The 22,780-nt window shown below is 42.3% G+C and overlaps 1 protein-coding gene across 4 annotated transcripts; it reads right to left on the minus strand.

Moving 5' to 3' along the window:
- Positions 1-6,479: 6,479 nt before the first annotated feature.
- On the minus strand, positions 6,480-21,619 carry adar (adenosine deaminase RNA specific). 4 transcript variants are annotated; one of them, XM_051406244.1, is made up of 17 exons: positions 21,496-21,609; positions 20,146-20,247; positions 16,443-18,213; positions 15,648-15,973; positions 14,993-15,188; positions 14,489-14,691; positions 13,873-14,008; positions 13,421-13,659; positions 12,991-13,147; positions 12,214-12,382; positions 11,856-11,949; positions 11,610-11,726; positions 11,315-11,442; positions 11,007-11,189; positions 10,735-10,847; positions 10,130-10,257; positions 6,480-9,317 (listed from the first exon to the last, which is right to left on the minus strand). In XM_051406244.1, the coding sequence occupies exons 3-17, from the start codon at positions 18,081-18,083 to the stop codon at positions 8,993-8,995; spliced, it is 4,155 nt and encodes a 1,384-aa protein (XP_051262204.1). In that variant the 5' UTR covers positions 18,084-18,213; positions 20,146-20,247; positions 21,496-21,609; the 3' UTR covers positions 6,480-8,992. The 4 variants fall into 4 exon arrangements, with proteins under 4 accessions (XP_051262204.1, XP_051262202.1, XP_051262205.1 ...); XM_051406242.1 differs by lacking the exon at positions 20,146-20,247 and having other exon boundaries at positions 21,496-21,619; XM_051406245.1 differs by lacking the exons at positions 20,146-20,247; positions 21,496-21,609 and adding an exon at positions 19,603-20,030.
- Positions 21,620-22,780: the final 1,161 nt, after the last annotated feature.

Consider the following 22,780-nt stretch of genomic DNA (forward strand, 5'->3'; position numbering starts at 1 on the left):
AGGGAGACAGCTAGCATGGCTCTGTCTGAAGGTAACAAAATCTGCCTACCTTGAAATAGTCACATAGCCCTTCATAAAATGTATGTATTAAACAAATGAAATATTAAACATTAATTAGTGAGCTTCAGATATGTTTGTGGATGGATTTTGTTACCACTGGACATCAATTATAAATTGAATAATGCACTGAATAATATAACCACAAACTGCAAAGTCAGCCAGTGTAGAGAAGGAAATGGAGAAGCTGATTTTTCTCTTTCTCCGAATGAGATACCTGTTGTTGGCCTAATTTATGATAAATGTCAGAGAAGTGATGAGTAAGTGCATTGCATAGCTGCATTGGCTCTTCTTATAAACCACTGGGCTGACCCTTCTCAATCAGACATGCTCTAATCTTTGCCCTACACCGGCTCCATTGTATCCTAATGGCTCAGATTGCATTAGGGGCCTGGAAGCTGTGCAGGCTAACCCACAGCCTAAAACCGGCCACTGTATGCAGATGGATCTCTGCACAGAACAGCACTCTGATCTGACTGCCTGAGAGAGACTAATCAAATACAGAGAACAGGAAACTGCAGGGGGTCAAAGATACAGACTACAGGGGGTAAAAGATACAGATGAGGGGGGGGGGGCAGCTTGCAAAAGGCTGTGGGTAATGCATCCGCTCTCCCATATAAGTGTCGAGCAAGCATTATGCAACATCTCGCCTCCAAACAACTGTGCCCTTTGAATGAAAGAACTGACACACATACAGCATATTGACACAGCTTTATTGGACTCTACGTCTGTCAGGAATTGTATCAAACACCAAACAAAATACTCACCGCTTCATGTCAGGTCTTGTTATATAAGACATAAGATATTTTATGGAAGTCAAGCATCATCACCCATGACTGAAGAGCCAGTTGGTTAAGTGTGCTGCTCACAAGTGTGTGTGCAGCTGTCATGTTACTAATATTTGAAAGTGTTTGAAGAGTTCAGAGGCTAACTTTCACAGTGTCAGCATGATAGCAAAGTGTATGCTGTGGTGCGTCTGATGTACTGGATGTGTGTGTTCGTGTCAGCTGTGTCCTGACTAAAAGTCACTAGTCAGCAGACTAGTGGCACTGCAGGATTTCCACTCATACACATTTTTCCTGTCACTTTAACATCAAGTCCTTTTTTCCCCTCTGAGGTTTTGGCTTGAGGTCTGGTTTTGGGTGGCTTTAAAGTTTTTTAGATTGGATGCTGGACAGCCTTCCTTGTCCTGGAGTCCCTGAAGCCCGCCAGTGCCCAGATAGATCATGTGCTGTATCTTCATGCCAAGTGGGCCCAGTCAGTTTGACAGACATCTAGCAACTGTTCCAAGCAGGCAAGTTTCTTAACTTGACTGTTGTTGAAGCCATCTATCACAGAGCCAGGAAGGGTGGCGACACCATATTCCCAGTTGCCACTCACTATCCAGGTGATGACTGTGGCCAGTGCTTCTTTGCTTTCAACATCCCTCCTTGGAAACCATCTGCTCCTCCTGGTCCAACTCTTCTGGAACAACCTCTTGCTTGATATTCAGCCTAATGTCCAAGTGTGTGCACGCAGAGTGTTTTGATGTGCTATTCTGCTGCTTCCCCAGGTTTTGTTGCCTCAGATGCCAAAAGGGCCCTGCGCAGCGAAAGTTGGAGACCTACCATAGACTGATAATCAGAGTGAATTGCCATCTAGTTTCACTTCATTATTATAATCATTATATATATATATATATATATATATATGTATATTGTTTAATAATTGTTATTTCTGTACATGGATTTACAACAACTTGTATAGCTGCATCAATCTCCTGATACCTGTTACTATTTTTCATGAATATAGCTAGGTTTTTAAATGTCTTTATTAGAGGTTTGAAAATAGAGAGATAACTGGGGACAGAGAAATGAGGAACAACATGCAACAAAGCTCCCCAGCCAGACTAAATCCATGGATGTTGTGGTTCATGATTTCAGCCTTAAACCCCTGTGGGCCTGAATGTAGCTTGGTACGTAGGAAGATAGCGTGCCCATTTGCAATCTCGTCTACTAAGCTCTGATTGGTCGATTGTTCCTCCAAAAGGCAGAAACAGTCACCAGAGAGCACGATGCCAGACCAAATTTGAATCCCTTAACCAGACTGATATGTGCGCAGCAATGCAAATGTCTAAAATCAGGCCATGGCCCTGAATCTTACCACTGATCAACTGCAAAAAGCTGTGATTGTTCCCTCCGTCAGCCAACAGCACTCTTCCTTCTGTTGATTGAAATGGCAGTGATAGCTTTGTGAGGCTCTGACAAATGTTGGCTTCTTTTAACAGGGAGTCAAAGTCTCAAGCCTTTTGACAAAAGGAATGTTATATTGTATGCTGTGTGTCACCTTTGATTGAAGAGGCAATGGGCTAAGTATGTCTGCAAGTGTATGCAGCTGTCCTGATACTAACATTTGTAAGTGTTAAGTAAGTAAGTAAGAGTTCAGAAGCTAATTACAGTTTCAAAGTGTCAGCATGATAGTAAAGTTTCTCTGGGGTTGGTGTTGGTGTGTGTCTGGGAGTCTCCCTGAGTCAGCTGTCTCTTATCCCTCAGCTAAGTGACACTGCCAGATTCCTGCCACACTTTTTCTGACACTGTATACCTTAAAAAAGTTTCATCATACAGTAACAGTCAGTTTTACTAGATCTAAAGTTCTGTGCCATCATGGAAGTGACCAAATTACCACACCGTTGTACTTCCATGGTGCTATGCTGTACAACCACTGTAGTGTACAATAATTGACATTATGGAAACTATAGCTTTGTGCTACCAAACAATATATGTAGAATAAACACCATTACATTTAGAAACCATCCATTTATTTGTTGTAGTCAAAAAAAACCCCATCAGAACAAAAAAATAAATCCATATTGAAAATTGGAAAAGTTAAAAGTAGATTTCCTCAATGTAGTAAAAAAGCAAAACAAAAACAAACTAGCTCCTCAGCACTTACATCATTATATCTTTGTCAGCACAAGTTTTCCTCATTACCAAACTTCTCTCTGACTTTGGCTTCCACATCAGGCACTTTTCTAGTAGTGTAAATGGAAGATATTAGCAATATACTGTAGTCCTCACACATGAACTGATGGCATGGTTCTCATTTTTCCCATTTGTTATTATACTATGCATTGTACCATTACGGCCAAACTCAAAATTGAGCTAGGCAGTTCATTCTTTTCCTTTTGCTCTGGAGCTTTCCACTGAACCACAAGGTCCACGTCGGCAGATTGAGATTGTTCAGTTACGATGGAACTGTGGATGTTCAATCTTGCCATTGTTCTGAGCACCTCTGGGACTTCTCAAAATTGAGCTTGACAGTATTCTGTAGAGTAAGCTGACCTTGAGTTGAGATTGTTTTGTCAATTTCAGCAAAAACCTTTATTTTATTAAATCAAAGAAATACGTCTTCCTTAATATGTTGCTGCTGATGCTTTTTCTGGAAACAAGTTCACACTAAAATGTCCAAAATCTTGGAATGGCTTCTTGTGAGTATTGTAAAATGCTTCTCTTGGGCCATTTTTGGTGTTTTTCTGCTTAGCTGTTGCAGTCATTGCACAGAATCCATTTACTTTTACAAATCCTCAGGGTGTGAAAAGTCAAACAAGTCACAAACCATACCCTAACACAGCTAAGAGTCTGCAGCAATGCAAGTGGGCCTGTGAGGCTGTAGGCACACTGGTGCTTTGAGCTAAACAGCAGCACGCTAACATGCTCACAATGGCAATGCTAACTTGCTGATGTTGTTCCCCAACTTAGTTTGCAAGTTTGCATTTGTTACTTAGCACTAAACACAAAATACAGCTGAGGAGGATGCGAACGTCATCATTTTTATTATCCTTTGCAAGTCGTAGACAAATTAATATTCTGACCCGATGATGGTTACATGAAAAGACTGAGGATGACCAAAGATATTACAATTCCTTCTGAGAGGACAAAGAATATCTTCACAAAAATTCACAGCAATCCACTCAATAGTTAAATAAAAAACCCCACAAATGTCTTACTCATAGTGGTGCCAGAAGGAAAATCAGAGCACCATGGGCATCTGTACCAAATTTCAAGTGCATGTTGAGATTTTTTACAAGATAAGTAAAAACTTTGACTTGCCAGTGGTGCCACAGATTAAGTAGTCATGAGACAATAGAATTAATCATCTGGGAAACATGGATATCTGTGCCAAATTCCATGGCAATCAATTCAATAGAGATATTTCTGTAAAAACCCACGTCGGCCTGTTGGTTGCGCTAGGGTAAAGATCACCACAGTCAGTAGGAGTCATCTTCTCTGGATCCTGAATGTCTGTACAAAATTTAACAGCAATTCATCAAATAGTTCTTATGATTTTTCAGACTGGTCCCTAGTGGTGGACTGACTGACCGGCATTGTTAGGATTGTAATGAGTGATGACATACAGACCTATTGGTACACTCCCAGAATTAATGTCATTATGAATGTGTACAATTATGCAAATGCTGTATATTTCATGTTTTTAATACCATTGTATTATATAAGTACAGTCCTAGTATGTAGCATTTATTCAGTGACCACCACAACTGCAAAACTGTACTCCATTTGGACATACTCCTACAGTGACAGTGTTAAATCACTGCACCATGTTATAGCCTGTGATTATGTACCACAGCAGTTGTAGTGGCACATTGTCTGTGCCATTAACATAGAACATTATTTTGTACAAAGCCTAATAAAATGGTAGTACAACTGTGTCATTTTTATACTATGGCCAGAACCATGCTATAAAATAGTTGTACCAAACTGAAAATACTAATCTAACAGTACCAAGGTTCTTTTCCAGGGACTCTCTTTTCCTTTCCGATGCTTCATGGACTTCAGGCTTGATCCCTCCTGTCACACCTTTGATGGCTATTGTAAATTTGCACCAGACTCCACAGGTTCTCATGATCTTGTGTGTTTTTAGCTTAGCTTCTAAGCCGTTTCTCTCCCCACTCAGGCTTCATGTATTCCCTCCTTCCCCCCTTTCATTTATTTCCATTGGAGAGCATCGATTGGCTCCTTTAAGCCCTTCGGTCTGGACTAATATTTCACTCCATGCAGTCCCCTTCCACTCGTCCATCCTCCCCTCCATCGTGCTTTACTCCTCTCCTTCTATCATTAGTCCTGCCTCCCACCATCTAAATACTCGATGGGGGAGACAGTATGAATCCAACTTGATGGGTGGAGATCCTGATTGAAACAAACCCTCACTATTGCACACAGGCCATTTGGACACCACAAACACATATCTATATGTACACACATTTATCTCACTATGGCCCACTTGAAGGGAACCTCATTGATTGATTTCATAGCTCCAACTGTAAGTGTAGTACTATTATCATACTAATTGGTAGAACCACTGAATTCCTTTAATATACGTCTGTGATGTTGTTATGTCTATCAGAAGTTGTTGGGATTCCACTGCTACATGTCCTCCTCTAATGAAACAGGGCTGTTTGGGGGGCATTAACAATAAAAGTATTTACAAGGCACTACACTGATTGGCTGGCAATATTGCTGCCATTGTCCTGTCACTTGAGACAAACAATTGCTGCTGAACTGGGGACAAGACCGGATCTAATGCTACCCAGAACTGATTCAGAATTAGACACTGAATATCACTATTTGTTCCCAGTGAGACATCACACCGAGCGACAGCTCTAAATGTCTTGTTCAAAGTGTTACTGCATCATTAAGACACTGTTGAAGTGCTAAAGTACTATCCAGTATCATGGTTTTATAGCACATAACAATAATAGGCACATTTTGACATAGCTTCCACTATGAATATCAGATCACCTGGGGATGATTTCTTGCAGCCTTTCCCCACTCCTAACACACACACACACCCACCCCCACCCACCCCCACCCACACACACACACACACACCCACACCCCACACCCCACCCACACCCCACCCCCACCCCCCCACACACACACACCCACACCCACACCCCCACCCCCACCCCACACACACACACACACACACACACACACACACACACACACACACACACACACACACACACACACACACACACACACACACACACACACGGCCCTAAGGCGTGGACACATTTCCATCTGCTGATCCTTTGGAGCATTGCAATAGGCTCTGCAGCTATTTGGCGGCAGACTAGATGTAAATGCCACCCTGAAGATAAGGAGCCCCTGCTGTAAAAATTAGCACCTCCTACTTACTCAAACCTCAGTTAGAAAGTCTTTCCAGTCATTATTCCTACATAATATCCAAAGCTTTGTCATGGAGGAAGAGTCAGAAGCAGAGGCACTGCGAGACATTTTTAGTCCCCTTAGTGAAACTCAACAGCTGACTCTAAATATCTGTAACACTCCAGGCTGACCTTTCAATAAATAAAACAGACAGAATAACAGACTCTAATGAAGAAAATACCAGAAACACATCACTCCACTGAAACAATGCTACTTATTTTATTTTTTTTACTTTCCAAACGTCATCATTGGTAAAAAAACAGCTGATTCCATTGCAGTTGAATTAAAATATCAGGAAAAAAAATATAGAAAAAGCAATTGTAGATGATTTACAAAATATATACATTAAACCTATACATATACATACACACACAGACAGACATACTGTATATACAGCATTTTACTCAAACATCCATTTTTGAATACAGTGGGGTCCAAAAGTCTGAGTCTACTACCAAGAACTGTACGTTTTAATGATAAAAATGATAGAACTAATAAAATCTTCTTTTATGCTTTCATTCAAATGTATGCAGCGCTGACAATAAAAATAATGTATTATTTAAAGAAATGCAATAAATACTAAAAAGCCTTTGGCAGCTAGTGCTGTGATTTAATAAAGGACTTCTGCTGAGAAAATACTTTTCACTTGTTTAAGTCTTTATTAAGGGTTAAACAATAGTGTAATATATATATATATATATATATATATATATATATATATATATATATATATATATATATATATATATATATATATATCTCACTGCTGAAGACAGGTGCCATTCAACAGAGGCATATCATCCCTTCAAGCTTAAAATGGTTTGAAAAAAAGATTGTTTCCAGCAGGACAATGGAGTGTGGCTTTTCGTCATGTTAAAATGTAACATGACAATACATCTCTGACATGCTCTTAAGGAGTGCTTGGATAATATGGATTCTCATGTTCTATCAAAATACCTGAAGCCTTTCTGTGCAATACAAGTGCAGTGCAGTGACCATATACTGAGAAATCTTGACTTTCTCTAAATACTTCTACTTATTGCATATATATATATATATATATATATATATATATATATATAAAAACATTATTCAAGAACCATAAAGAAATTAGTTATTGGATTATGTTACCTTTCGACACACAAGTTTCTGGAACTGGACTCAGGCTTATGGACCCCACTGTACATCTGTGTGTTCATGTATTTGTATATACCTGATGTATATATTGCACCAACCATCTACACGTAACCAACTCAAGAACAGACTACACACTCTCCTTAGACAACAAAACCGTCATCACTTAGCAGTCCTCAAGAACTGGCCATGCAAGAGAACCTAAAAGCCTTCTCGTATAGAGATGTTAAAAAAAAAAAAAACAATATGCAGGCAGGACAGTTGAGACTTTCCAGGACTTGCTAGCATGGCCAGGTACTGATGAACTTATTGAAAGTGAAGAAAAAAGGAAAAACTCAAAAGCACACAAACAATAACACAACGTAAGAACAGAAACATTTTACTCTTCAGAGGTAATGACATCAGTATTTCTATATAAAAGCACAAAAGCACAGAGAAATGATGGATCTGATCAAAGGGGCAGACTGACCAATGCTATGCTAATGGAACCATAGCAGCAACATGTGGATGCATGGACAGCTGACTACTGTAACTTTAAATTTTACACAGAAAGAGGCCTGATTGAAGGCTTCAGAATATGTACAGGGGCTACAGCCTCCGATATTGGACAGTGAATGCTTGGTTACTCACTGATCAGAATAAAAGTTGGCATTGATATTCTTATGTACAGGGAAAGCCTCTTGTGTACAATATAAGCTGGGACTGTGCTGAGTTTATTCATGACATCTAACGAGTGCAATTTTCAAAAAAGTATGATTCCCGCTGAGAGCAACCCATTGTTTCTGCTCGCTGTGCTAAAAGCAGCTGCTTGTATTTCCATGCAGTAGAACATAGGGAGCACAAAAAATAAGCACTTCATGACAGAGGACTTAAAATCTAAATTAATGTAATCACAATTACAAGCACTGCTACAATGGCGGGTCATATTAGGTTGAATTCTAATTAAGAAGCACTTGTCAGCTACTCAAGCTCTCATGGCAAAATTAGGTGGTCTAAAGAGGCCAAATCAACTGGGTCCTAATGGCAATTGCAATGGTCAAAGAGCCTGCAAAAAATTAGTTCACGTATCAAATGGTGGAAAAATAATGGCACCATATGCCAAACGCTACAATGACAAAAGAAAAACTGAAATTAAAATTTGAAACAAACCCGGTTATAAACATTATAAAAAGGAAGCTGACAAACAGTCATTGTTTTGCAGCCTACTACAACCCAGATTTGCAGCAGTGTATAACATGGTGATTTCAAACTAAGTCCTTTTTCACGTAGTGTTTACATTATTCTGTACACCCTGTGGATCTCTCCATAGCTCTCTGTGACCCCACTCATCCTTCAGGCTTTGCCCTTGCCTTCTTCCTCTCATTCATTCTGTCCTTTCCCATCACTCTTCCTCTGCAGCCTTTAACCATGTTCCATCAGAAGATACAGTTCTGGCTGCTGGCTACGCATTGTTTGATTGTCCTTTTTTTCCCCTCTTCACATCCACTCCTTCAATCTGCCCCTGACTTGTGCTTTTCTGCCCACCCCCCGTCACATATTTATATTACCCCTTTAATAATGCACCCTGCTCTGTTCTACGCCTCCTCTTGCTTGTACTCCATTGCGCCTCCGTTTCTACTGCTGGGGTATGTTATAGGGAAACTTGCTCCATTGTTTCCAGTTCCCTCCCCTGCCTCAAAGCTCTTCTCCTCCAGCGGCTTGCCGATCCAGGCACCGTAGCCGTGGACGGAGAGCGCTCGGAAGAACTGCTGCTTAGCTAGCTGGAAGGACATGGCCGACATCTTGGCCTGGGAGTAGGAGGGCAGGGAGAGGAGGTCTGTACGACCAGACCGCTGGCATATAGAGTGGAACAAACCGAACAGGTTGGACTTGGACACTCTGGACACACTCAGTTTGTTCCTAGAGGGAAGACATTGGAGGGATCTTTAGTGTTCATAAAAAAAACAAGTGTGACAGTCATGGAAAACATAGTTTGTCTGGCAAGCTGGCATGACACATTTTCCCTCTGATCATGCAGTGTTTCCTATTTAGCTTACTTAACTGCCTGCTGCTCACTGTTTTGGGTGATTTAATTAAAATGTAATTGGGCTTGTGCTTACTTGACAGTTTTTACTGAACACAACAGAGCACTTGAAATTATCCAAAATAAAAAAAATGCTGCCATGGGTTTTTATTAGTTTGTGTTTTTTTTTGTAAATTATTTATAGTTTGCCACAGCTCCTATTTCTTGTCACAGGATATGGTATTACCAGAAGTTTAGGATTATTTGGGATGCACTGTACTAACTCAAATTGAATTATAACGACTGATTGTGATATCTTCAAATAATTTTTCTGGAAACAATTTCCAGGGATGTCTCTTGACAGTGATATGGTGCCACAATGATCAATAACTTTTTAAAAACTTTTTAAAAACTTTTAAGGCAAGACTGAGCCACTGCATGAATATCTTTATATTCAAAATCTCTGAATCTGTGGTGGGTTCAGAGATGGCAAAGTGCACACATTCTTTTCTCGAGCAGTGTAGTCAAAAACTACTAAAAGTGAGTTAAAAAGTACAGGCTCTGAAAGTACTCAAGCACTTCTCTTCTGTCTGTTTCGTTTTGTTAGCTCATTTGCGGCACCACACTCCTTAAATAATAAGTTGTTGAGTGGACAATAACAGACTTAACAGTCCAAAGCTAAAAATAAACAATGTGTTTAGTTACATACCCATCAAGTTTGCCTTTGGTCCCATCCAGCACCTCCACGCTGTGCTGGTCTGGAAAGCTCCAGTTCACACTGGACTCCTTGGTCTTGCCTGTGTGACGTGTGGAGTCGTACACACTCACCCTGCCCACCTACAGTCCAACCAGGTGGTATGGCGAAAAGGGGAGGGGAGCATATTTAGTTCAATCAGGCTTATTTAGCCCTTCAATGTGAGTCAGCAATTCCAAACAGAGCATGTTAAAATGAGCTGTGCAATGCCTGTGTCAGTGTGACGGCTGCTCGATTAAGGATGGTAGATTCAACCAGTCACTGATGTGTTAATGAAAGCCAAGAAAGTTTTAAAAAATGGGCTAAAACAAGGAAACAAATTGTGGTGAATTGCACTCAACTGCCAGCTCCTGTACCCCTGAGGCAGTGTGCCCAGCGTATGACAGTGACCTACCTTGTATTTGTTAATTGATGGATGAGCCAAATTTAAAGAAGATGAGCAATAAAGAAACAGTTGTGCAGACACAAATAGAAGTGTTGGTAGCCTAATTGATTCATTTAGTGAGAATGACCTTAAAACTCCTGATTAATGTCCACATGTGACATTGCCAAAAACTTACCTCTGGGTGGTTAAGCATGAAGGGAGAAGGGAGACTTTTGGTGAATGCCTCACCGTCTCTGGCAAGCCGACAGCAAACTGCACGTGTCAGGTGGCCGTGGCTGTACAGATAGCCTGACAGATCAGAACAGGACAGGACAGACGGGTTGTAGAACAGAAATGTGAGACAAGAAGCAACGTAAAAGCGGGAATTGTATCCAGTTTCACTGCTCATGGATATTTGTTACATTATCGGTTTTTCAGCCGGGGAAAACAATGTAACACTATGTTTACCAAGTGTGATGGACTTCAGGTAGATGGGATGCAGGAAATGGGTGAGCAGCGCCCCCTGCAGACCCAACACGTTCCAGCGCAGGATCTTATCACTGCAGCTCATGGTTCGCAGCCTCTCACCGTGCTGGATGCCGTCCCATGTGGGCACAATGGCACTCGACTCCACTGGGATGGTGCCCTCGCCTGGCACAAACAATAGCACACGCACAGACAAAAAGGTCACAGGGAGTCGAATCATTTACTTCCATTCACTGCACTGATATACTTTACATTTGTGAAGATCGATGTGTGTCAGTCTCATCTCTCACCGTTCTCTACTTTGGTGCGGAGCTTGCCCTGCTTAGCATTCTCAAACAGAGGCTGATGGCCCTCAACATCATCCCCTGACTCACTGCATGACTTGTCAAACAGAGCACCATCCCCACAAGGTGCCGTGCTATGGAGAAAAGAGAAACAAGAGACATAAGGCATTGATATGACACACAGAGCGCATTGATCCAAACGTGAAACATTGATGTATCGGAGTGACGGACAGGTCAGGATTGAAAGAGGAGAACAAGGGTGGAGGTGAACAAGGAGAAAGAACACATCTGATACTCCCACCTGATGTAGAGGTGAAAGGTGATGTCAGATTTGATTTGCAGTTTGTTGTTCTCCGCTGGCTCAAATATACTGTCTTCTGTGTCATCATAGTACTTGAGCAGCTCACTGTACAGAAACCTAAAAGGAAAAGAGATAGTGAGTGAGATAGACTTATAAATAATGTCCTGAAGACCGTGTCTGGGAGAGGAGCGGGGTATTTTCAGAACTGGGAGAGAAACATTGATAAAGAGCAAGATCTATTTCTACCGAACAAATCCCCTTCTGGAGATGATTTCCGCATGGCAATCATTAACAGTGTCCCCTTTAAGGCTCAGCTCCTCCCCTTTAACACAGCGATTTCCTGACAGAAAAAAAAAAAAGGAGAAACACATTCAATGTCAAACAACACAACAATTCAACGCCTCTTGGTTCTGCAGTGACCTAGTTCTATTTAAACTCTGTGACAGTGCATGCCTCTGAGCACAAACTCAAATCAAACTTCCTCATATCATGGAAAAATGTAGTGGCAATGTATTTTTTTATGCTGCAAACCAATTCCTTATATTCCATGTTATTACTACCTCCCTTTGCTTCATAGATTATATTCTAAAGGTAATGGATATACCAGTTCCCAGGCTGACAACAGTCCCTAGGCCCTCCCCCCTCCTCATGACGATGGTGGCCAGAATCTTGCGTCCCAGAAGGCTGTGCTGGATACGTGTGGTCAGGGCGTTGAAACGCTGGTGACTCAACATTGCTATCTGGTCATGCAAAGTGCTGCCACTCACTGGAAGCTAGAGAGAGGGATGTATACAGGGACAGGACAGGCAAAATAGAAAGGAAATTAGGATTATTTAATACTCTGAAATGTATTTGACTGTACAATCCAGTCTCAAAACTATCACACTAAATTATTATGACGATCCAAACACATCTTAAGACAGGCTGCCTCAGTATCGGGCTGCCAGAGAAGCTGTAATGTGTGTATGTTTAATGTTTCTAAGCTGTCAATACAAATTCATCATTTCCTATAGCTGCTACAAAGCTTAAGCCTTCCAGTCAACAGAACTGATCCATTTACTGGGAACCAGCAAATATGTTGAGACTTTAGATTAGTTACATTTTAACTGGGGTATCATCTCATTCTAAGCGTGCATATAAGCATTCATCCTGTTATTTTTTCAGAGAATCAGTTTTGCTCGGTGGTGGTATACTAATTACATGCAGACATTTACTTCAATCAGACGAAGCTCAAATTTTTATAAAGTAATAAGCCTCTTTATTGCCTCCGTAATTCCATTATGTGCTGCCTCATGCCCATGTTGAGCCAAAGAAGGCTCTTTTGATGTTGGTGCATATTCAGGTGCATATTCAAAAAGTGAAAACATTGGAAGGTCAGTACCTCAGCTGGGATAAGCTCCCCAGTGCGGGCTGCCCTCTCAGCCTCTCCAATCAGAACCCTTAGTGCAGCATCTGCTGCTTCCTGTTTTCCCTGCTTCTTGTTGGATGCGCACACAGGAGGGAACCAGCGCCCGCCCAGCTTGGCCTGGTACGTGAACCTGGAAAGGTGTGGCAAAGAGAAAGGCAATCAGACAAGGATTTAATAGGGTTTTCTCACTTGCTTAAAGATCCAGATATCCCATGGAAACTATAGTTGTTTTAAAACCAAGAGATCCAGATAAATGAAGCATAAAGGCCTCATTTGTGTTCCAAGACATTTAATTATGATAGAAATTACTTTTTCTCAGCTATATAAAGAACATATTTTTGGGGGTAACCTGGAAAGTAAGATATTTTGTTATCCAGTGTGTTTTCACACATTTTGCACATACTTAGGCTCATGTGGTGGCCCAGACTGGCCCACCAATCTGATCTCAGCAGCAAAGCCCCGGGCTCTAGCGTACTCCAGAAGACCAGACACTGCGTTGTTGTTCAGGTGGTTGATGAGGTCCCCAACACCGGCCTCATGCGCTGCTCGCAACTCATCGGCTGTCAGAGGGGGCAAAGAGGGACATGTAGTCCCGGAACCACTGCCATCACTATCACTGGAAGAGCCTAGGGGCAACTGAGGCTGGAAAAGAAAGAAGGGAGTAGGAGAAGAGAAAGAAAGAGATGTGAACGGTATTGAGCAAACGGAGCAGAACAGTGTGACAGAGGTGACAAAATAAATTCTTTCAGTCTGAGTGATCTGTTTTTCTGAAGTCATTCCACTCAATTAGGGGATTTGCAAAACCCCCTCTCTGTCCTCTCAAACGTGAGTTGTTCTGTGCGTCTCACTCCTTACCTTGTTGAGTTGTAGTCTCCCGTCAGCCATTAATTCTTTGACGGCCTCCTCTGCTGCCAGCTGGCGGGCTGCCTTCTTGCTCGGAGCTGAGGCCTCTGAAAACAAGTTCTCTCCGACCTTCACCCTGTACATGAACCTGAACATGGGATAGAGAAGGTTAAAAAGGAGACTTTTCTGATTTTGTAACTGAGATCATAGATGGTGTCACACTTTGTTTAGTTACTTCCAGATTGCGGAGTTATCACATTTAGATAAAGAAATGGACACGACATTGTCACAGTACCAGTAGAGCCTATAGTGTACCAGTGAGCAAGACAGATGCATGCAGCATTTGTAGAAAGTGATGGGAGGAAAACACAAACAAACAAGTTTGTATTGTATCTCCAAGCCGGCTGCCTAAAGGGAGGGATTATAAACCAAAGAGTGGTAAAGAGTGACCAGACAGAGATGGTATTGTGTCTTTGTCAGCTGACTACAGTACTGAGGACAGATTAACCAGAAATAGCTGATCAACAGTTTCCCTGAGGAGGAAATATACGACCACATAAGGACTTGCAGTGTGAGGGAGAACAACATCTGAAAGGACAGATTCAGAGGGAAGCAAAAGAGCCAGTACCTTGGGTCATGTGGTGGACCTGCCTGCCCAGTGATGATGAATTCGATGGGGTTCCCACTGCGCTGGCTGTACTCCATCAGGACAGACACTGGATTCTTCCCACCAGGCAAAGAGCGGGACAGTGGCTGGCGAGGTCCTTCCGCCATCCCAATCCCTTCAACACTACCAGTCCCACAAATTCCCCCTATGCCTTCAGTTGGCCCCTGGTAGACAAGCAAGAAAAAATAGTTTTAAAAAAAAAGGGAAAAAAAAGAAAAAAATATTATGTGACTTTCTTTTTGAATAATATAGCCAACTTTTTACGAAGGCTGCAAAATAGTCACAAACAAAATGTTGTCCTCCATAACCTCGTAAACTTGACACTGTTTACAGTATTAAATATAGTGCTCTCTACTCATGTCTTTAGTGCCTGACCAATCTCAGGCATTCAAAGCAAGATTTGTCAGTTTTTAGTTTCTCAGGTTGATTGAGGCTTTATTTCCACACATTCTAACACAAACTTACAGTGGTTTCTTGGAATAGATCAATCACTGGGTCCAAACTGGCAACATTTCCCTCGTCGCCTGTGCTCGCCCCTCCCTGCATCTCTCCTATGAGAATGCGCAGGGTGGCCGCAGCAGCGTCCTTTTTTGCAACCTTCTTACTGGAAGCTTCTGCGACAGGAAAAAGCCTCTCGTTAAGCATCACCTGCATACGGAATCTGACAGAGGGAGAGAAAGATTTACAGATGAGACACAGGGATCTGTCAATATGTGATTAACTGAGCAGTTACAATTTTCAGAGACTACTGTGCTGCATAACAAGCAAAGTCATTTTCATCCTTAATTGGCAGCGTCGTATGTCTTCATTATGGCAGATTTATTTCTTGCAGACTTTGAATCGATAAGTTTATCACCGGGTGCTTTACAAAAGGTAACAAACATGGGGAGGAGAAGAAAAAACATTTTTTAACTGGTTATGAAACATTCCCAGTTTAATACTGATGCCTCTATATGACCTCTATAAACAAACAAAATCAGTGAGTAAGAATATCTGATCCACTAAGTGAGCTCAGTAAAGGCCCTGTTGCATCCCTAGTTAAACTTCAATATCACTGCATGAATCTGATCACAGATGAATTTAATTTACACAAACAAACAGAGCAGATTATGCGACTAACCTTGGGTCGTGAGAGGGTCCCGACTGGTCCAGGAGCAGGAACTCACAGTTCTGGCCCAGATACTGGGCATACTCCATGAGGCCGCTGACGGGGTTCTTCAGCCTCACCTCCTGTAATTTGGCCCACAGGTTCTGGGGAGGCGGTGCAGCCAGCGACACAGCTACAGTTCCCACAGCGTTGGCCTTCTCTGCCGCCAGTTTCCCAGCATCTGTCTCTCTGCGAATGGCGTTGAGGAATTCTGGGATGTCGTCAGTGGCCCACTGACCTTCGTTGGTCTCTTCGTCTTTACATGAGGTAGAGGAGGGGGGCTGAAGGGAGGTTTGGGCCTGAAAAGGGAAGAGCAGAGGTAAAGCAATTAATAAAATCAGGGCAGAAGTCCAAGGCCGGAAATGTGTCCTTTTTCTCTTAAAGGAACAATTATTCAATTTGCATGCAACCACTCATGTCTGTCCATTAAATATAAGGCTACAGTCCACATCCTGTTCACTAGCTTAGCATAAATACTGAAAACAACAATTAAGTGCATTTCCCAAAATATCAAACTATTGCAAATGCCATGTGGTATTGTTGTTCTAATATTTTTATTATCCAGAAATTGTTGGCAACCACTTTAGCTAAATTATAGGTCAAATAGATCCCATTTAGTTATTGCTAGGCATGTTTTGAATCATAACTCAAACGTCAGTAATACATTTAATCTATTATTGTTATCATTAGGAGTAACCTCCTTTTAATGAATCTTTGCTCTTATATTTAGCTTTTTTGGCATATGACTACCATGGCATGTTGACCTACCGCTTCACTGTGACTTTGCTCTGGCATCCAAACCTCTGGAGGTGGCTGTGGCTCGAGGCCTGGTATTGGTGGTAGTGGTGTAGATGGAAGAAAGATGGACCCTCCTCCCTTCTCAGCTCTACTGGTTTCTACCTCCATCTGACTTCCCTCCGTTGGGGTGCTCTGTGCAGCTTTAATGCTTCTCTCCATCCTCTCTCTGCGGCGGGTAGAGAGCTCCCAGGTAGGAGGGTTGACTTCTCCATTTTTAATGACTTCGCCTTGCTTCTCCAGGGCGTAGAGGGTGGGATTGACCTGCTTGGCAGTCCTAAGACCCAAATTTTTGGCTATGACAAGAGAAGTTGCCTCCCGCGATTGCAGGAGGTATTTCAGAACTAGGTCCTTCTGCTCTGCCATTGTGGGAAAGTTAAATTCCTGATCAGGGGAGCTGGTAGTGCTGGGATGTTGTTCCGCCTGGTGCTGACCTTTTTCTGGCGACTGGTATTCTTCCGAGTCAGACTCTAAAGAGGAGCAGTTAGAAGAACTGGATTCTGTGTCAGAGTCCTCTTCTTTTGCTTGTCGAAAGTTTTCCGCTGTTTCTGTTTTTAGCTCAACCTTTGCTTCAGGAGGGTGTCCGAGGCTGACACATGGATGGGAAGGTGAACTTTGTACTCTAGAGTTTTGAGCTTCCTCGCATCTGAGAGGTTCTCTGTATAGAGTCCACTCAGGAGGGGTGAGTCCTTTCTTGGAGGCTTTCTGCGAGCGCTCCAAAGAGTACAGAGCCTGGTTGACAAACTTTTTAGGAAGATGCAGCTTTTTGGCTAACAGTTTTGCCGAGATACTCTCACTTGGCTTCAAAGCAGCCAAAGCCCTGTAAACCTGGTCCTGGACATCAGGAGTGAGAGCGTTGTTAACTTTATGAGAGCTCAAATTTGCTGAGCTGCTGGATGAAGAATGTCTGTCAAACCTCTCTCCTCTGTTGGGTCTGTCTCGATGAAAGGACAAACTCTGAAAACTCTCAGACAGAGAGTCTGTTTGGACGCCCCATTGTCTGTTGGAGTACTGGCTGTGGTTTTGACCTTGTAACTGGTTTTGATTCAGGTGCCGAGGGGAAGGGGTACCTCGCGGGGCTCTTGCATTGGGTGGGTATCCAAAACTCTGGTCCTGATTGTGCTCCCCTCTACCCCTTGGGCTGCTGTTAAGGTTTGGATATCTACTATAACCTGACTGGGGCTGGTATGAGGAACTAGGCCACCTTCCAGATACCACTCCCCCTCCCCCTCCAGCTCTATGTGGGCTGGCTCTAAACTGTGGCGCCTCTAAGTTCTGCCCTCTTAGGAACTCTATCTGTTGGTACTGAAAGGAATTGGGACCAGGAATCGGGCCGTGGTTCTGTGAGCTGTGATGGGCCACTGATTTAGGGGCCACGTTATTGTGGTTCGGTATGGGTGGGGCAGAGGGAATGAGAGAAGGAACTGGGGGCTGAAGGGACACTGCGGGACGGGCAGGGTTGTGGTAGTAATTTGAATATTGGGGCTGCTGCGGGCCAGGTCTAGGGTAATATGAGGCTTGACCAGGACTGTGGTAATTCTCCTTGCTCTGGAGGTCCGGTGGTGGATGCCTGTGATAGTGTTCTTTGGAAGGCCCTCCTCTACCTCTGCTCATAGCGCAGGGGTTGAGCGTGAAGGGGGCCGGTGCAGCTGGCTGTGCAGCTTCTGTATGAGCGTGCGTCCTTTAGCACAAACAGCAGACCCTGATGGAAAATCAGGGCAGGCCAATTGCACACTGAGAGCACCTGAAACACAAACATAGGACAATGTCAGGAGAATGTTAATAAATAGAAATAAAGTACGATAACTGAATGGTGGAAGATGAGCAGCAAACAGGAGGGCGAGAGAAACTGTTGTTCCAGCCAATAACACAAATTTAGGCCCTGCTGGCAATCCTCCAACCTGTTCACGTGTCCTTGGATAAGTCAGTGAATCTGTACCACCTCGAAGGACACTTGTTTTCATGAAACGCATAATAAAATATACAGCGGACAATGAAATATCTGGGTATGATAGAAAAAAAAAAAATATGTGCAGAGGATAGGCTCTAACACACGCCAACACTGTCAACACTGCTGTGTATATCTTCAGATTATACCCTAGCCAGTCTACAAGGATACTGCAGGGTGACATACTGTCTCTTTCAGTCACACTGAAACTTAATCCCAGGGTAAAAGGGTGGTGATTAATAATTCAGACCTTCTTGTGACTATTCTGTTTTATTTCTGGCCTTACAAATTATTGCTGGATCTGGATCCATAGCAGAGAGGAAAAGTGAGACACTGATGCAGACAAAAAGTTCCAAGGACACAAGAGCGTAAAAAGACTGTCGGTCAGCGGCAAGCTGTACCCAGAAAACCGTGCAGTTCCTAGCTGACAGTGCTGGCTGTAATGATAAGGTTTTACAGGGTTAGAGTTATTCCTTCTGCAAAAACAAAAACACTTAATAAAACACGAATTGAGTAGAAATGCACATCCTGAACCGCACAGTCCAGAATTCCAATATCCTCCTATGTTAAAACAATCATCGATTCAGCCTCAAGTGTTATATCCGACAACACTCAATAATGTCTATATCAGTGAGACTGACAACACAGGGACACCCAATACTGAGTCAGGTTTCATCCCCTCTGGCCCAGTCAGCATCACTGGTCTGTCACATAGAGCTGAGCAGGCCTGAACGCCGCCACATTAATAGAGAACAGCATAGTGTTGGTTCATCACTGTAATAGGGGCCGACAGGGCCGGCAGCCCAGGGCCCAAACGTGGCTGGAGCTGACTCATCTTGACCCTGATGCAAGGCAACAGTTGACAGCCAAAATAGCAACTCTGTGTTTTTCAGTATCCACTGTCATTATGCTCCTCGCTGTTTTGAGCCTGGGCAGAGGCATGGGCAAAACAACCCATCTGACAACTGATGAATCAACTCTTTTGCATGCTGTCATGTCAAGACAGATCTTCTAAATTGCACCAACGCACAGCTCGATGTTCACAGTGACCCATTCCCCCATCACCAAGACCCCTGTGTCTATTGACAACTTGAAAATGAAACCTGGTACATGCTCCCAAAAACACACCACACTGTCAGGTAGCACAAGCCCCAGTGCGCTCAGAGGATTGTAGATCTCACCTACAGCAGCTGAAATCAAAGCGGCAGCGGTGAAAACAGAGGGAATATTTGCTCCTGTAGCTTTCCCAGAGATCAGAACTTCAGTCATGAAGCAAGCACTGGTTGTAGGTTAAAAAAAACTGTTAAACTATTGCAGATTAAAAATTGTTAAACTGTCTGATTCCTTAATTTGTCAAACAGCAAAGCGTTTTCCAGCGCGAAGGACGAGTTTTCCTGCTTTGGACGAGTGAGGATCTTTCCGCAGTTTCCAGAGTAAGTAAAGTCCCGTTTGGTCGCTCGCTTTATAAATGCTGCAAAAACGGGACTATCAACGATTGCACCAGGAAAGAAAAGGGAAAATCCAAAGCCTGACTTGTGCGTAAGAAGAAACAGGGGGCCAACAGAGATGGGAGCAAGTTTCGATTTCATTTCTCACGAAAAGTTAGGTTTCTATTGTCGGTCACGTGACCCACAGAAGGTGCACAGACAGACAGACAGACAGACGGACAGACAAAGATAGAAAAGACTGTCAATAAAGTATTAGAAGAAAAAAAAAAAGTACTTAAACCTCTTCTGTTCCGTGTTTTAAAAGCGGTCCGACTCAAACAATCAGTGTTGCCTGCGGTGCCACAAGGACATCCTCTCTTGAACGCATGCTGCATACAGTTCACTGTGGCAGAGGAGACATCACAAGGCTCGGATCAGATTCTCGCATTAAAAATAAAACGGAGGAGGGAGAAGGATGGAGACGAGATGGTAGTAATGTAATACATTTTGGGGAGATACACATATCACAGCAAAACCCTGAGCTCTTGTAACAGGATGGAGAAAATAACGCAAGAGTACTATGAGGTGAAGGTCACTATTAGAGCACACGAGTAGCACAGACACAGGTTGTGCTTGAAATAATAATATAACCAGTTTTCACACGTAGATCTAGCAACACATACTGAAAGGCACATGGTTTATATAACTATCTATAGTTGTACAGCAGGGAGGCGTGCACTCAGACAGATAACGTTAAATCAAAGTCAAACCATGTTTCAGTGATTACACTCAACCCCCTAAAAAGTTAATTTAACTCAATCTCAAATCTGTGTCACTTTTCACTCAATTAAAAATGTGTTTAAAATTCTACATTTTATTCACAAAGCACACATGTACCGATCTGCATTACATAACACTGGATACACACTGTTAATATTACTAAAGCTATTCAGCCATGTAGCGTTAGGATCCGTATAAAAACAGTCGTTCACTTAATCTGGACGACACAAACTCGTACTGTGATAAAAGTTTGACAGGATACACGGAAATAAAAACACTGCTATTTTCTTCTGAACATACCTTTTACCTTGTACAAGTTCCATATATAACCTGACACTTTTAATCCATCTGTCACTGAGGATCATGTGAGTCGAAAGAAATGGAAACATTTCCAACAAGGGATTATTTTAGAAGGGTTATTTACTTGCAGGGAAACGGATGAAAGTCCTTGCTGTTATCATTTGCTTTTACTTGACACCGAATTTAAAGAAAAACAACACAGGTGCGGGTTTTTTTGTTCTCTTTAAAAACACATTGAGCTAAAAGGCTTAACTCCCAACAGCGACAGATTAAACGGGATGCTTTAAACCTCCTCCAACCCGACACATGTGCTCGGGTTTGCTAACTTTCTGAGTGTGTCCCGGTGCGGCCACATTTAAAGGACAACGTGTGCAGCTAGCGGCGGCTAACTGGACGCCGTTAGCTCGCCTGCTAACGTTAGCTCACCACTAGCAGCAGTACACCGCACTGGCACTGCACCATTTCCAACCACAGCCTCTTTCTCTGTCTGCTAACACATAAACACACACCCTGCTCCTCTCCCGGGGCACACACAACGACTCAAACAACACCAGTCGCGTTGGTTGGTTACCTTGACTCGGAGTTTTTTTTGTTTTCGCCTCAGTGGGCTCGTGTTGGTGTGCAATATTTTAATGCGGCGATAAACCATACAAACAATCAAAGAAGTGACGCGAAACGCCCGCGACCGAGACAAACAGCTAACACGTCGCACGCGGATGACGCGGGCCTCACCGGCAAGGTTCGACTATTTTTCGGACGCGTCCTCGCTGACGTTTCTATTGTGCTTCATCGGCTCGATCATAGTAGTTACATGTGTTTTTTAAAGCACATTTAAAACAACCAGAGTTGACCAAAGTGAATTGCATCTTAAAAAAAAAAAAAAAAAAAAAAAAGGCACATAACGCCAATAAAAGACAATAAAAAAGAAAGAAAGAAAGAAAGAAAAACAAATATGTTAAGACAATAACAAATATGTGCACGGATGTAAAAATAGAGACAGAACAAGACTTGTAAGAACAAGGTAAAAGAAAAGATTTAACAGAAAAACGAAATCTAAGAACAATCAAAAACCATGGAAAACTTGAGTTTTGTCCTAAAATTGTCTGTGGTGGGGCGGCGTTTTAATGAAAGCGGAAGGCTGTTTCAAAGACTCCAAATTAGTCTTTAAACGAAATTAAAAAATAAGAGCTTGCAAAATCTCGGCCCCTTTTTGAACTGAGTTTATTGTCTGAGTATTGTGGATTGTGAGGATTGTCTGTGTCAACCTGTCTCAGTGGCCAGTTTGTGGTCAGTCAGGCTGTGTCTCCTATTTAGTTAATTTCTTGCTCAGTTTTTATCATTTAGTTATAGTTTGTCACCCTCATATATGGATGTGAGTGGTAGAGACTTGAATAAATCTTTGGAATATACTGCTGTTATTTCTAAACTGAAGTTACTTGTCATAGCAGATACTGCTTTATTCATCATATCATATATTGTATTTCAATATTCTATATCATTTTCAACAGTAATTAACTTTAAAACAGGATTACAGCAAAACGTTGTGGAGCATTTGGAAATGGAAATACAAATTATTAGATAATAAGATAAATCCATAAACCTATTCTGTATGTTTATATGTTATTTTTGAACTAGTTATATTTTAAAAGTCATTAAAATCAGACTGCTCTGACACAATGTCTTTAGTTTTGTGGGCATCACACATTTATTACAGGAGAATAAATGAGAGAAATGTGCTCACGGTAAATGCTATCAACTCATAATAAAATAGAGAAACAAGATCTATTCACGTGAATTCTGACCATGTGATAAAGCTGCCTTCAAAAAAATAAAAACAATTTTGAAGAATATATCTG

Source organism: Dicentrarchus labrax, unplaced genomic scaffold (genome assembly GCF_905237075.1).
Source record: "Dicentrarchus labrax unplaced genomic scaffold, dlabrax2021, whole genome shotgun sequence".
Classification (NCBI taxonomy): Eukaryota; Metazoa; Chordata; class Actinopteri; family Moronidae; genus Dicentrarchus; species Dicentrarchus labrax.